A 16,184-nucleotide genomic window follows, 5' to 3' on the forward strand; every position below is an offset into this window, starting at 1 on the left:
GACCCATTGAGGTCGCTCCCGAAGCCCGGAGCGACTTGTCGGAGCAACGTGCCGAGATCACTCTGCGTCTATTTGTTTGGCCGAATTCATGTTTTCTAAGGGCCTTTTGGTCATTTCATTATGCACGTTTTTACTTTTGAAAACCTATGTTTTAAGTACCTTTAGCAGCCACCAGACAGATTATCTTTTGTTCTTAAGTAAAACCTTTGGAAAGTTCATCTCTTGAATCATCTTTGTTCATCTAGTTATTGCAATTCTGTGTTTCCAATTCATTGTTGTATCCCTTTGTATGATTAATCTGAAATCCAAAATGGGTTTAAGAGGAATCATGAAGAGTAGTGAGTAATCACCATTTGAATTCATGGGTTTGGAAGATTAAGGGTGATTAGGTTAGAGCTAGGATGTTCTAGTGTAGATCATTCCAAAACCTTGCTAGTAGAGTAATCATAATGCATCTTCTGAGTTAGCTTCGCAAAAGTTGATCTTTAGGCATTTCCCACCCAAAAGGTGTTCGATGAAATGCATGAAACAACTCTTATAAGCTTTTAGCATATTTTGCCAAAGACATTTGTTGTTAGAAGTGCTAAGATAGCCTTAGACCTGTTAGTAATGATTGCTTCCATATTATTCAACCAAAGACATTTGTTGTTTGAAATGTGTTAGTAAATGAACATTCATCTAGACATAGAGTTTGTTTAGGATCGTGTCTAAGCTTAAGGTTGATAGTTTGATTGTTCGTCTGCCATCCTTAGTTCGAAACTTGATCACCTAAGGTCTAATTCCTATGCCCACGAGTTCTCATTTTCCTTAGTTAAGAAAGTCAACTCATTTACCGCTTTTATTATTCTGAAACTGCATTAGTATTAATCATTAGTTTAGAAAACCCTTTAAATCATCGGTTGCACTTAGATTAAGTAAGTACTTGCATTCTCAGTGCTTGAAATCCCTTAGAATTGGTTCGACAATCATTTATACTACAACATTTGTCTTAGGATCCTTGAAAACTCCTAACATCAGACAGCGGTGTAGTAACCGGACTTAGTTGAGTTGGTGCCTTATTTCGTGCCTAGCCAGAGAAGCTTGTCCGGAACCCCAGTTAAGCTTGGCTTTATACTCAGAATATGTTCTTCGAAATCTGGCACTATGCTCCTGACTTTTGCTAAATCCCAGTCTCCTGTTTCAGGCACCATAAGGGCAGATACTTGTGTGTCGAGGTGCTGCAAGCTTGGAGGCCCCATTGGGCCCAGCTGGCCGGAAAGGCTCAACCAAGGGTCATTCCAAACGTTGATTGCATCGCCATTTCCCACAACCCAGCCAAGGTTCTTGATTAGGAGGTCTCTTCCTAGTAAAATGCTCCGCCACCCATGTGATATAGATGAAGTCGTCGTGGCCTGGAGAATGTCGTTGTCTGTGCAGTACTTTCCAAAGAGAACCTTTCCAAGGAGACAGTGTGGGTTCTGAAGGAGTCTCCAGCTAATCTTGGCTAGTAGGGAGACATTGAAGTTTTGAAAATCCCTTACTCCTAGCCCTCCAAGTGTCTTTGGTTTGGCCATGTTGTCCCAAGAGACCCATGCCATCTTTCTCGACCCCTCATTATGGTCCCACCAGTACTGGGTTACTGCGGACTGAATCCGCTTGCATAGCGACACCTGTAAACTGAAGCAAGACATGGGATACGACAGAATTCCTGAGAGAACGCTCTGCAGTTTGACGAGTTTGCCCGCGGCAGATAAGAGTTTGTTGGACCATCCCCTCGCTTTTTGTTTGATTCGATCTACATAGGAGGAGAATAAATCCTTTTTGCACCGTCCGAAGTGCTCGGGAAGGCCCAAGTACTTGCCAACACCACCCTCCTTGTCGATTTGTAACGCTTCTTTAACCATGGTCTTCAGAGGTGCGGGTGATTTGCGAGAGAACGTTATTGCCGATTTCTCCTTGTTTATTGACTGTCCCGACGCCTGCTCATAACTGTCTAAGATAGTTTTGAGTGATGCACAATTCTCCTTATTAGCTTGGAGGAAGAACATTGTATCGTCCGCAAAAAAGAGGTGAGATAGTTGGGGGCTACCTCGAGCTACTCGCAGGCCCTGGAGTGAGCCTTCTTCTTGCGCTCTGTTACATAGTCCCGAGAGAACTTCGCTACACATGATGAATATGTAGGGAGAGAGAGGATCGCCTTGGTGAATGCCTCTACTCGGTGCTACCTTCTCTCTAGGCAAGCCGTTAATGAGGAAGCAGTATGTAACAGAAGAGATACAATGCATTATGCACTTTATCAGGTTGTGGTGGAATCCCAACCGTTCTAGCACCAGTGAGACAAAATCCCATTCGAGCCGGTCGTAAGCGTTACTCATATCCGTCTTGACTACCATGGCACATCTTTGTTTCGCTTTGGATGTTTTGAGATAGTGGAGAACCTCATGGGTAATAAGGACATTATCTCCGATAGCTCGGCCCGGAACAAAGGCGGATTGGTTCTCGGAAATCAGCTTCGCCATCAAGGGTTGCAGTCTCTTGGTAAGAATCTTGGAGTTGATCTTGTAGTAAACGTTACACATCAGTTAGAGTTCATGTATCGTTTTCCGGTGTGGCCAGTCATTTTTCAAGTTTTTCGAGCTATCGTTTTTCAGTACTAATATCTTTAGTGTTTCTGTGTTTAATTATTTTTGTACTTTATTTCCCTATCATTTTTCATTTTTACAATTTTAGTTTCAAAACTCTAAAAATTAAAACCTAAAACTTAGATCCTAAATCACCAAACCGTAAATCCTAAACCTAAATCCCAAACTATAAATTATGAATCCAAAACCAAAACTAAAGACTGGTGAATCCAAAGTCCAAACTGATTAATTGATAAATAGTAAATATAAAAGAGATATAGCATGAGAAAACTAAACCTTAAGCTACAAATACCAAAATCATAAGCCACAAATGTCAAACTTTAAACCATGGACACTTTTTTTAAACCAAAATTGATTATTAGTTTATGAACCAAAATTGATTAGTCTATCCTACTCCATAAGAACATATGATTTAGGAATTTATAGTCAAAACAAGTATGAGACACTTGATTCACGTAATTATCTGATGCGAGATCGATTCTTAAACTGGAAACACACAAACATAGTTTTAAATTTACACAAATCGTCAAGTATCAAATATTTTTTCGAAACAAAAGAAAATTGCCAAGTAATCACATCTCGGCACACAAACATTTGTATATATAGGAATCATTAACAAAAAAAAGAAAAGAAAATCCCATCACCAAACCAAATCAAAAACATCAACAAAACACAATCCCCTTTTGAGGTTCAAAAAGTACATACACAAATGAAAATTCTAATTTAAATTAATTAAAAGTTGACCCGAATAACCATATTTCTTTTCAAGATAGGGACATATGTCTTATGCTTGCGTTTTGAACCTGTAGATCACCTTCTTCTTCTTAAACGTATTGTTGTTATCAATCGTAATGACGATCTTTCCCGGTTCACCCGCCTTGAAAGAATCGGTTATCACGGGTTCATCAGTTAAACCGATTTTCCTGTTCTTAGAGACGATCACGGTGTAGCTTGCCTCGTTGGTTGGTTCAAATTGAGCACCATAGCTCACGTCCGCGCCCAAAACCCTAAGCTCCCACGAGAGCGTGGAACCCTAGTAGTAGCAACATTATCTTCTATTATTTCAACATTACGAGTTCATGAAAAATAGACATTAAATGTAAAACTAAATTATAAGAGCATGTCCATCGGTTGGGATATTATAAAAAGTATTATTATTTTGTAAAAAAGTTAAATCATATATTTAAATAGAAAATATAAACGAATAATAAAATAACAGTTGGCATGAAAGTTTCTTTTCAACATTTTTTTTTTATGTTTTGCATTTAATGCATTGTTATTAGAACTCTGCGTTAAAGGTGCTTTAAACAAACGCAAATAAACAGCGGAGAGCATACATACCTCGGAAGCAGGCAATTCAATGGTATGCTTAGCTGAGGATTTAACTACTGCCTCGGTGACACCATCTTCAACGGTGAATGGACTTTCTTTGCTGAGTCCACCGTATTTAACCGGGACTACTTCAGGAGCTACATATCTGTTTCATCAAAAAAAACAGTATATAAAGCTTAGTGTGTGAGGAGAAACATTAATACATAAGTTTCAATGAAACATTATTTACTTGAATATGGTTTCAGCGGTTTTGGATGGACCAGCAAGGACCATCTTGCTCCTTGTCCTTGGAGATATAATGATATTCCCGAATGTTTTGTAGTAAGGAATGTACCACCATGGGACATTAATGAACAGCTGACACATATATACCTCAAATTACACATTAACATTTTAAAAAAAAATTGTAATCATGATGAAAATGTTGATGTCTTTACCTCTTTAGCGACGAACTCAGGATAGTTGTCTTCGAACTGCTTAACGGCACGTCTAATAAACTGCCACAATGATCTCTTGCCGAGCCCTGGCGCGTTCCTGAAGTCACTAACGAACACGAACGAGGACTTAGCCTCGGGGCTAAAGTCAAGAGACCTCACACACTTCTCTTGGAACTGAATCCTCCACTTGAGGAACTTGTTGAACTTCTCTTTGTCTGAGAAAATCTCCTTGTTCTGGAACTCACCGTACGAGCTGTAGATCACAACGTGTCCTTGCTTGTCAACTCCGTGAGTGAACACCATCTTCTCGAACTCGGCCCCTTGGAGATCTTCTGCCACGAGGTCGTCGATGTTGTTTTCTTTGCGCCATTGGACCGTGTTTTTCAGCATGGTGAAGGCTTCTTTGACCTTGAAGTCGCGGGCTCGGAGGAACTTGAGGAGGATTACGTCGGATCTTTCGTCCTCGAGAAGTGGGATGCCCCAGATCGAGACTTCTTCTGGCTCTACTGAGACAGCCGTCTCTGGAAGAGTGATGGAGACGATCGATTCTTCTTCGATTGCTTCGACGGTTTTGGTTGCTTCTTCTTGTTCAGCTGCGAAAGCCTTCTCAATTGTTACCACTTCTGTGGTGACTGGAGTAGCTGGTTTGGTCTCTACAGGGGCAGAGGTGACTGCTTTCTCTTCTTCTTTCTTTGTCTCTGTGGTGACCGGAGCAGCCGGTTTGGTCTCTACCGGAGCCGGTTTCTCTTCCTTCTTGGTCTCGGCGGTGACCTGAGCAGCCGGTTTGGTCTCTACTGGAGCCGGTTTCTCTTCCTTCTTGGTCTCGGTGGTGGCCGGAGCAGCCGCTTTGGTCTCTACCGGAGCCGGTTTCTCGTCTTTCTTGGTCTCAGTGGTGACCGGAGCGGGTGTCTCTTGTTTCTTTGTCTCTGCGACGACCGGGGCAGCCGGTTTGGTCTCTACAAGAGCGGGTGTCTCTTCCTTCTTTGTCTCTGTTACGACCGGAGCAGCCGGTTTTGACTCCACAGGAGTAGGAGCGACCGGTTTCTCTTCCTTCGTGATCTCTTCGGCGGCAGGAGCAGCTGGTTTGGTCTCTTCCGTAGGAGAAACAGCGGATGTTTCTTCCTTCTTGGTCTCTGCGGCGGTCGGAGCAGCAGATTTCTCCTCTGTTTTGGTCTCAGCCACTTCGTCTGTTTTCACTTCCTCTGTATCCTCTGTTTTCTTCTCCTCGGCTGTCTCTTCTTTCGCCGGAGTTGGAGGTGGAGCGGTGAATTCATGCTTGTTCAATGCTTCCCTCACCATCTCCTTAAACTCGGCCAAAGCATTCTTCTCAGCTTCCGTCAACTCTGAAGCCAAATAGCCTTCCTCCTTAAACGATTCCGTATGCGCGATCACTTTTCCCGTCACGATCTCTTCCACCTTTTCCACCGGCACCTCCGGTTCCTCCACTGTAACCTCCGGTTCCGTCACCACAACGGGCGCCTCTTTCTCAGACACAATATTCTCCTCCTTGGACTCAGGAGCAGGCGCTGTCACTGATTTTTCCGTAGTAACAGGTGCAGAAACCTCCTTAACCGGCGGCACAACAGGAGTTTCCTCCTTTGCCGGAACAGGAGCAGTGGTGGTCGAAGCAGCAGGCTTCTGTATCTCTTCTTGAGCCATGATTGATTCGGACTTCTCAATGATCAGAGAAAGAAAGAGAGAAAAGAGATGGAATGTTGAGAGGGAAGAGAGAAGAGAAGAGGTCTTTATAAAAAAATAAGAAGAAGAGAAAAAATGGAGGAGATGTTCTATGAGAGCAAAAGAGAAACAGTCTGGTCGGAGCTGTTAAGACAGCTACTTCTTCGATACTTTTCTTAGTGGGTCCCCTTTTCTTTCTCTAAAACGGCCGTCTTTGGGCTTCTCAAAAGATCGCACATCTCAATTTTAAAACTAACTTAATCAACAACTTTTTTTTAATTAGTAAATCATATTCTCTCTTATTCGATTTTCAGACTTTTATATGGAAGGAAGGATATTCTTGAGTAGCTTCTTTCATTTTATAACCACCTTGATAGGCTGAATATTATATGCAAGACACGAGAGAGACGAGTTATGCTTTCACATCGCATAAAGAAAACTTCTAAATTTAAGGACAAATCATGAAAATGATATGTTTGTTTTTGTTTGAGGAGAAAAGTGGAATATTTTGGGAGAGGAAGATAATATGATAGAAGAGCTGATCTTATTAAAAACAAAAGGGGTTAATCAGGGTTTCAATAAAATAGTTAAAGTAGTTTTTGTCAAATCATGACACCATGTTATCATCACCTATGTAATAGGTTTTGGGATTAAACAAAAGGAAAAGGAATTGATTCTTTGGTCTTCTTGTTTGGGTGACTTAATAATCAAATTATCATCTTCTTACTCGAGTATATTGTCCTTTTAGTGAACATAAGATTATAAATCAAAATGATTCGATAATCTACAAGCGGTATAACTCTTACATACATATGTGAAATCATAATATAGTCAATTACATGCAAAACAACCAACATAATTATCATTGATTGCAAGATAGATGTCCAATTGTCCATGCAAATGTATATCATTGGTCAGGACTCAGAGAAGACAGATTTGTTTTTTTAAAAGATGGAAAAGAAAACTGGAAAACAGTCAAGTTATGTTTTCCACGGTGGCTTGAAGAAGAGTTGGTTTCAAGCAACGGTGAAGCAGAGTAGTAGTGGTATGTGGAGAGCTACTGAAGGTTAGTGTCGTGAAGAAGAGTTGGTTTCAAGTCACCTCTAAGTCTCTCAGGTTCTAAGACGTTCTTCTCCTGCCCTTCGAATAAATGTTACTTCTGATCTTTCTTGGTCTCCAGATTTCCTCGGTTGCTTCTAGGTGTTGAAGCAATAGAAAGAGGTTGAGGCTTTGTAGTGTCCAGATGAAGGCGTGGTTGAGATAACAGCTCTCCCGGGTGTTTGTTTCTTCTTGGTTTATGTCTTGGCTTCGTCTTAGTGGTGGTGTGTGGTGTGTGTGGTCATCCTGAACGGGTGGTTCAGATGATGGTTCTTGCTCTTCATGAAGAACTTCTACTTTTCATGCTCTCTTGCTCTGTTTGTGGCGAGACATCCGGCTACTCGTAAGACAATTAAGTATGGTTTCTATTATCTATTCATAGGTTATGTTTTAGTTGAAAGAATTTAATTTATAGCTTAATGCTTCGTTTATTAGTAGTCTGTCTCTTGGACTTTTGATTCCCTTGTGTGGGCTTGGTTTCCGGGGATATTCATGTTTTCCGCCGGCATTTGTATTCTTTTCTTGTGTGTTTACCAAAGTTATCAACGAAAACTCAATTGGAAAAAAAAAAACAGTCAAGTTATGTTGTCATTTGTCGAAAAGTATTAAAAGAAACCAACCCTTTGTCTGTTAGTTCAAATTGTTCATGTCTTTATAGTAAAAGTACGAGAATGTTTTTCACACGTTGTGCAACCTGGCATACATATAACTCGACCTAAATCATGATGTGAAATTATTATGTTTTTAATATAAAAAGTCAAACTACATAATAATTACATGGCAACGACTCATTGAAGCATAAAATATGTTCTTCAATTTTAAGCTAACTGGAGTATTAATTTTGCTACAAACCAAACCTAATATTCATTTAATAACTATAAAAAGCATGTCATGAGAGGATGTCACACATATAAACACATCTACGGACTGCCTTGCACGTAACGAACGCGTCTAATGATTTTGTATTTATAACATAAAATTTGGACCCATATTTGGTGCGTTGTAATCTTAAAATAAAAATTAAATGTTTATTTGTAGAAATTCAATATTAATGTAAGATTTGATATCAACAGGGAAATACCAAGAGAATGAAGCTGTCACGATAAGTATTAGGTTTATAGTTTTAAAATTTAATAAGCGGACTGATGCATGTAGGCCTACCACACACACCTCAGCGTTACATCTTACAACTCCTCAGATGGGCCATTACACTTAGAAAAACATTTCATATGCGATCACAATATTATCAAGTGAAATTTATATTTCAAATGACAAAACATTTCTTATGCGAAAAAAATATGCGTTATTGCTAACTTCATGTTCCAAATGGCAACACTGCAACAGTTTGGTAACTGCCTAAAAAGTCGCATTTCACTGTTTAGTAATTTATGTTCCTTTAGTTCGGGAAAAGTTTTTAATATCTCATATATATATTAATTAAAAAACATTACAACTTCTTTTTGTAATCACGCGTTATTACTAGGATGATTCTTAACATCATTAGAAAATATGTTGGTCCATCTAATTATATAATAAATTTTTTTGTAAACTAACCATAAATTCATTATTAATATTCTTTATTATTTTCGTCGTCAAAAAAATATTCTTTATTATTTCCTTAAATAAAATTTACGGAATTGCCTAATGTGTTTAAAGTATATATGACAATTAATGATTTTCAATAATAATTTTTTTATAAAAATTAGTGTATCTTCTATCATATTTGTTTAATTTTAAACTATTAAAATAAATTAAACAACCGTAATAACAATATAATAAACATTTAGATTTTTCTGTATATGTTATATTTTGAATTTTTTAAAACGACTATAAATTAGTAAAATTGTTAAAAGTCTTACATTCAAATTTTGTGATCTATGGTTTAAAATTTTTGTTATAACAAAATACAAATGATTACAAAATCATATAAGTAAAAATTTAATTTAATTAATTATTAAGATTAATATATATATATATATATATATATATATATATATATCGTTTTAAATTAAACTATAAACCATATAAAATGCATAAATATTTTAGTTTCAAAATTTACTTTGAACAATTTTTTTTGATAAAAGCTTTGAATGAACATTGACAACTTAATTTTTAAAAAATTATAAATTATTAAAACTATTAATCCCACAATGAATTTTTTTGCTATAAATATACAAATGATAAACAAAAAAGATATCAGTAGAAAGCATCATTTAATAGACATTAATATTAAAAATGCACTATGTATATTAATATCATTTAAATTTAATTACATATCCTATCAAATAGAAAAAAAATATATTGTTTGGATTAATAAAATTGATTTATATGTTCGTATTAATTTAATTATATATGTAATAGTTATTAACTTTTAGTTATTCAATATATTATTTCATAATATGTAAAAACATATAATACATAAAATAATATATATATAATAGTTATCCCGTGCAAAACGCAGATCTTAACCTGGTAAAAAGATAAATTAACAGTAACTAGCTACAAGGTTAACTTGTGTGAATAAACACACTAATACTTATTAGTGCAATTTTGGATAGTTAATGTATCTATATTATTAAAACAGAAACATTGTGTTGGACCAAACTTTTATTTTGTAAGTTTTTAAATAAAATACATCTTTCTACTTTATAGTTAAAACATTAAATCACTAATATTTATTTCTTTATACTACTATGGTATTATCAATGTTTTCAAACAATATACTCATATCTTTATACTATTATTCATGTTTCCAAACAACACTAATACTAATTTTGTGTCCAAATTAGATAAAACATTAGAACTCATCTTTTTAATAATTTATAACAATTTTCTTTCAAATCATTTATATACATTAAATAACTGAAAATTTAAATAATTTATAAAATAACGAAAATAAATTGAACTTCTTTTTACAGGTTTAAATACTACAAAAACATTTTATTCAATAATAAATTAATTAAATTAACAGATTATCTTATATATATTACTAAATAATAGTTATATCATTTATTTAAGTAACATAATAATTCAATAATAGCCATTACATAAATATATGTATATATATACGTTATAAATTGTACAATAAATCTAATAACAAGATAATTATGAAAAATGTTCCAAATATATGTTATCTAAAGAAAAATGCTTAACACTAATTGTTAACAACAAATTTAAACCGATAAAATATAAATTATTAACACGATAAATTACACAACATAATTTTAATAAAATTAATCAAGCAATATAAAAAGGAGTAATATGATCAAGACATATTTACAGTTGTTAATTATCTTATATCTATCATTTTCTCTATCAAAATTTTGTAGAAACGTTATAATTTCATAAAATTGTAAAACGATGAACAATAAAAGTTGGATTAAAAGGTGAAAAATTATGAAACTATAATAATATAAATCAAATTGGATTACATATCGGTCATCCATCGGTTCAATCTGTTAGTTTCGAGTTTTAGTGATTTTTCAAATATAGATATTTTTAAAAACCTAAATCAAATTATCAGATGACCGGATTAACCGGTTTGACTGCATGTTCGGGTCGAATTTAAAAGGATTGATTTAAATGCAAAAATATTTAAAATACAAATTTTTTTTACAAATTAACAAACTATTTGTTAAATTATTAGTGATGTGCTTAAAATAATTCGCGCTTGCAAAGCGTGAATCAAGATATAGTTAAATAGTTAATTCATTTCATTGCACAATTAAGATCTTGCCTTTAGGTATTAGTAATATTTAAATCTTAGGGGTTAATTTGTTCTTTAACACTATGGTTTAGAGTTTAGCTTTCTCATGTTAGTTCTCTTATAGATAGTATATTGTACACTAACCAGATTAAGTTCATGATTTTTTTTTAACGTTGAGGATTTAGGGCTTACTTAATAGGATTTGTGGTTTAAGGATTATGATTTACCATTTATTTACTTTTAAATTTATAAAAGTGAAAATTGTGTCGATAAACTTTAGCATATTTTGATATATATACATGTTTATGTTATATATATGTAAGTATAGATCAATGATAAACCTTTTAACCAAAAGTACATATCAATGATAAATATTATCAATCTATATTATTAAAACAGAAACACTGTGTTGAACCAAACTTTTATTTTGTAAGTTTTTAAATAAAATACATGTTTCTACTTTATAGTTAAAACATTAAATCACTAATATTTATTTTTTTATACTACTATGATATTATCAATGTTTTCAAACAATATACTCATATCTTTATACTACTATTTATGTTTTCAAACAACACTAATACTAATCTTGTGTCCAAATTAGATAAAACATTTGAACTCATCTTTTTAATAATTTATAACAATTTTCTTTCAAAACATTTATATACATTAAATAACTGAACATTTAAATAATTTATAAAATAATGAAAATAAATTGAACTTCTTTTTACAAATCACCCTCCGATAACTTTTTCGCCGGATGACGCTGAGGAGGGGGTTCACGTACCCCACAACGACCCTCTTCTTGTAATCCTTGGAATTGGGGAGTACGACGTCACCAAGGTCCTCATCGATACAGGAAGCTCCGTCGACCTCATCTTCCGAGGAACTCTGCAGAAGATGGGAGTCGATCTCGACGACATAAAACCATCCTCCAGAACACTAACCGGCTTCAACGGATCCTCCGAAACAATACTAGGAACAATCCGCCTTCCGGTACGCGCATGTGGAGTCACTCGAACTGTCAAATTTGCCGTTAAAAGCACGAAGGCCCCTTACCACGCTATACTTGGAACCCCCTGGATACACTCAATGCAGGCCATTCCATCTACTTATCACCAGTGTGTCAAGTTCTCCGGTACGGACGGAAAAATCAAAACAATGCGAGGAGATCAAAAAGCCGCTAGGGAACTCCTAGTCGCCACAGTTAAACTCCAACGATCGTCTTTATCGGTTAACTCCGTTTCTCCTCCAACTTATAAAGCCTGCTCCCAGGAAGGCGAAGTTCTCGAGTTACCTATTAACGATACCGATCCAAGCCGGACCGCAAGGATTGGTGCGTATCTGTCTGAAGATACGCAGCGGTCAGTTCTCAACTTTCTCAAGGCGAATGTGTCCACATTCGTGTGGTCCATGTCAGATATGAAAGGAATTGATCCGGCCATAACAATTCACGAACTAAACGTCGACCCGACATTCAAGCCTATCCGGCAGAAGCGACGCAAGCTCGGTCCCGATAGGTCAAAGGCTGTAAATGAAGAGGTCGACCGGTTGCTCGGCGCTGGCTCAATTGCTAAGGTGCGCTACCCTGAGTGGTTAGCAAATCCAGTAGTCGTCAAAAAGAAGAACGGGAAGTGGCGTGTCTGCGTCGACTTCACAGACTTAAATGAAGCATGCCCAAAGGACAACTATCATCTTCCCAACATCGACCGTTTAGTCGAGTCCACGGCTAGAAACGAGATGCTCACCTTCATGGACGCTTTCTCTGGGTACAACCAAATCATGATGCACCCCGACGATCGCGAAAAAACGGCCTTTATCACGGATAGAGGAACCTACTGCTATAAGGTCATGCCATTCGGTTTGAAGAACGCAGGAGCAACCTACCAACGGCTTGTGAACAAAATGTTCGCAGATAAGCTGGGCGTCACCATGGAAGTATACATCGATGATATGCTTGTCAAGTCGCTACACGCCGCTGATCACCTCCGACACCTGCAAGATTGCTTTGAAACTCTCAACAAATACGGCATGAAACTGAACCCAGCAAAGTGCACGTTCGGGGTTTCCTCAGGCGAGTTCGTTAGATACATAGTAACGCAGCGGGGAATCGAAGCCAACCCGAAGCAGATCTCCACGGTCCTGAACCTCCCAAGCCCAAAAAACAGTAGAGAAGTACAACGGCTTACGGGTAGGATAGCTGCACTCAACCGGTTCATCTCCAGATCCACCGACAAATGCTTGCCATTCTACGATCTCCTGCGAGGTAACAAAAGGTTTATCTGGGATGAGAAATGTGAGGAGGCATTTACTCAACTCAAGCATTATCTGACAACACCACCCGTTCTCGCCAAGCCAGATATCGGCGACGTTCTATCTCTTTACGTCACAGTGTCACAAGCAGCAGTCAGCAGCGTTCTAATAAAAGAGGACCGTGGTGAGCAAAAGTCAATCTTCTATACAAGCAGGCGCATGACCGGACCAGAAACGCGATACCCAACTCTGGAGAAGATGGCGCTGGCGGTCGTTGAAGCGGCGAGAAAGCTTCGCTGGTACTTTCAGTCACATTCGGTGGAAGTATTAACCGACCAGCCCCTCCGAACAATACTTCAAAATACAAACAGGTCCGGAAGACTAACGAAGTGGGTTATCGAACTCGGTGAGCTTGATATCACTTACAAGAACAGAACAGCAGCGAAATCTCAGGTTCTTGCAGACTTCTTAATCGAATTGGCCCCGGAGTTGGAGAAAGATCTCACACTCCCGAACCCAAACTGGACACTGCATGTCGACGGATCTTCGACTAACAGGGGCGCAGGTGCCGGAGTTCAACTACAGTCCCTGACCGACTAACTGATCAGACAGTCTTTTAGCTTCGGCTTTCCAGCCTCGAACAACGAAGCAGAATACGAATCTTTGATCGCTAGACTCCGCCTAGCAAAAGCTGTCAAGGCCAAACTCCTAAGTGCCTACTGCGACTCGCAGTTAGTCGCCAGTCAGTTTAGCGGCGATTACGACGCCCGCAACGATCGGATGGACGCCTACCTCAAGATAGTACAGGGCTTAGCCGCAGAGTTCGAATTCTTCGAACTCGTCAAAGTTCCCAGAGGAGAAAACGTCTGCGCCGACGCCCTTGCAGCCCTCGGAAGCAAGCTTCGGGACCAAGTTAAACGAACCATTCCAATACATCGCATTGAGAAGCTGAGCATCGATATCTCGACGGACCAAACCATCGTCATTGCCCCAGTCACCGAAACCGACACGCTCGTTACTGATGAATTCGGCCCCGACTGGCGAACTGAGTTCATCGACTATCTCTCAAAGGGGGAACTTCCAACCGAGAAATTGGCAGCCCGCCGACTAAAAACACGCAGTGCCCATTATGTCGTCCTAGACGACGAACTCCATCGATGGACTGCGAGTAAAGTACTCCTCAAATGTATCCATGGTGATGAAACGGTCAGGGTTATGGCCGAAATACACGAAGGCGCTGGAGGAAACCATTCGGGCGGACAAGCATTAGCAATTAAAGTGAGAATCCTAGGCTTCTTCTGGCCGACGATGAATGCAGATTGCGAGTCCTACGCCAGAAGCTGCGACAAATGCCAACGGCACGCACCAAGCATCCATTGTCCAACTGAAATGTTACGAACGACGTTCGCGCCGTACCCGTTCATGCGATGGGCAATGGATATCATAGGACCTCTTCCCTGCTCCTGCCAGCGGCGTTTCATTCTCGTCCTCACCGATTATTTCACCAAATTGATCGAAGCTGAAGCCTACGCTCAAGTCACCGACAAAGAAGTCTGTGGTTTCGTCTGGAAAAACATTATCTGCTGCCACGGTCTACCTTATGAAATCGTTACTGATAATGGATCCTAGTTCATGTCAGGCAACTTCAAGGAGTTTTGCAGCAAATGGAACATTTGATTAAGCCCCTCCACCCCTCGTTACCCGCAGGCAAATGGCCAAGCGGAATCCTCCAACAAGCTCATCATCAACGGCATTAAGAAACATTTAGACCAGAAAAAGGGTCATTGGGCCGACGAACTCGACGGAGTTCAATGGAGCCACCACACAACACCAAGAGGGTCGACCAAATCGACACCTTTCTCTCTTGCATACGGTGTCGAAGCTATGGCTCCCGCAGAAGTTAACGTTTCAAGCCTCCGACGCTCGAAAATGCCCCAGTACGTCGAACTCAACAAGGAGATGCTGCTTGATGTCCTCGACGAAATTGAAGAACGACGGGACCAAGCTCTGCTACGAATCCAAAACTATCAACATCAGATTGAGAGTTACTACAACAAAAAGGTCCGAGCCAGACCCCTTGAACTCGGTGACCTTGTCATGCGCAAAGTGTTCGAAAACAATAAGGAGTTGAACGCCGGTAAACTCGGCGCTATGTGGGAAGGACCTTACAAAATCATCAAAGTTGTGAAACCAGGCGTCTACCGACTTCAAACGTCACACGGAGAAGAAGTGCCTAGAGCATGGAACTCAAAGCATCTAAGACGCTTTTACTCGTAAAAAAACAAAAAAAAAGAAAAAAAAAAAAACCGAGTAGATGCACCTTCGCGGTCACTTCTACTCGACCGAGTAAATGAGCTTCCATCGGCCACTTTCACTCGGGAAAAACAAACTACGAATGGCTTGATCCTCAACCGAGGTACGAAGACAACCTTAACCGGTCCAGCTGTAACAAAACCAAAGTCAAAATCTTGTTCTTTGTTTCGACTCCGATCGAGTAAATACCGATTGTCAAACCCAACGGCTCCCGTACCTCCAGCAGGAGGTACGCAGACACTCACGTTCCATCTCCTAACTATGTCCTGATCAGACACTTAGCCTAAGGACCCAACGGTCGCGAGTCACCTATGCCCAAAGAGCATTGACCGACCAAACGGAGTGAATCTTTAACCTTTTCTCGACTAAACGCGTAACGGATTAGCTACCCATTTACTCGATAGTCTTTGAGAAAACGGACGAAATAACCTTCTACTCTTAGATTCAGTTTCTTGTTTTCAAAGTAGAAAAACGCGTCTAGACGTTATCTCAATCGAAACACGACAAGAGCTGAACAAAGTCCCTTAGCGGGTTGTGTCGTTATCTATTTGCAAAAGCCAAAGGTCAAGAATCTATTGTCTCTAGGCGAACATATCGCGAGACTCTAAAGATAACTGAAATTTACTTAGAAAAGTTGCAAGTACAGATAAGGAACACAACAACCCGCAAATCTAAAAGTCTGCTTGAAAACAACGACTTACCGATAAAATGGAAGTACGTCTAGTAATACAACAACAGGGTCTATCA

The 16,184-nt window shown here is 38.7% G+C and overlaps 2 protein-coding genes across 2 annotated transcripts; one reads left to right on the top strand and one right to left on the bottom strand.

Moving 5' to 3' along the window:
* Positions 1-3,112: 3,112 nt before the first annotated feature.
* LOC106452052 (patellin-2-like) lies at positions 3,113-6,198 on the bottom strand. The gene is made up of 4 exons (XM_048756836.1): positions 4,391-6,198; positions 4,183-4,310; positions 3,963-4,098; positions 3,113-3,654 (listed from the first exon to the last, which is right to left on the bottom strand). Exons 1-4 carry the CDS (start codon positions 6,047-6,049, stop codon positions 3,406-3,408), a joined length of 2,172 nt encoding a protein of 723 aa, XP_048612793.1. The 5' UTR covers positions 6,050-6,198; the 3' UTR covers positions 3,113-3,405.
* Positions 6,199-11,771: 5,573 nt separating this feature from the next.
* Positions 11,772-15,401, top strand: LOC125587097. Its single transcript, XM_048757242.1, has 3 exons — positions 11,772-13,689; positions 13,759-14,675; positions 14,832-15,401. Exons 1-3 carry the CDS (start codon positions 11,772-11,774, stop codon positions 15,399-15,401), a joined length of 3,405 nt encoding a protein of 1,134 aa, XP_048613199.1.
* The last annotated feature ends 783 nt before the right edge of the window (positions 15,402-16,184 follow it).

Source organism: Brassica napus, chromosome C5 (assembly GCF_020379485.1).
Source record: "Brassica napus cultivar Da-Ae chromosome C5, Da-Ae, whole genome shotgun sequence".
Classification (NCBI taxonomy): domain Eukaryota; kingdom Viridiplantae; phylum Streptophyta; class Magnoliopsida; order Brassicales; family Brassicaceae; genus Brassica; species Brassica napus.

Coding starts and splice junctions, on each gene's coding strand:
- LOC106452052 (XM_048756836.1), bottom strand. CDS start 6,049: ATGGCTCAAGAAGAGATACAGAAGCCTGCTGCTTCGACCACCACTGCT. Junction 4,311..4,390: donor CTGAGTTCGTCGCTAAAGAG/GTAAAGACATCA, acceptor TATATGTGTCAG/CTGTTCATTAATGTCCCATG. Junction 4,099..4,182: donor ACCGCTGAAACCATATTCAA/GTAAATAATGTT, acceptor TTGATGAAACAG/ATATGTAGCTCCTGAAGTAG.
- LOC125587097 (XM_048757242.1), top strand. CDS start 11,772: ATGGGAGTCGATCTCGACGACATAAAACCATCCTCCAGAACACTAACC. Junction 13,690..13,758: donor TTCGACTAACAGGGGCGCAG/GTGCCGGAGTTC, acceptor TCGGCTTTCCAG/CCTCGAACAACGAAGCAGAA. Junction 14,676..14,831: donor CTCAAGTCACCGACAAAGAA/GTCTGTGGTTTC, acceptor CGTTACCCGCAG/GCAAATGGCCAAGCGGAATC.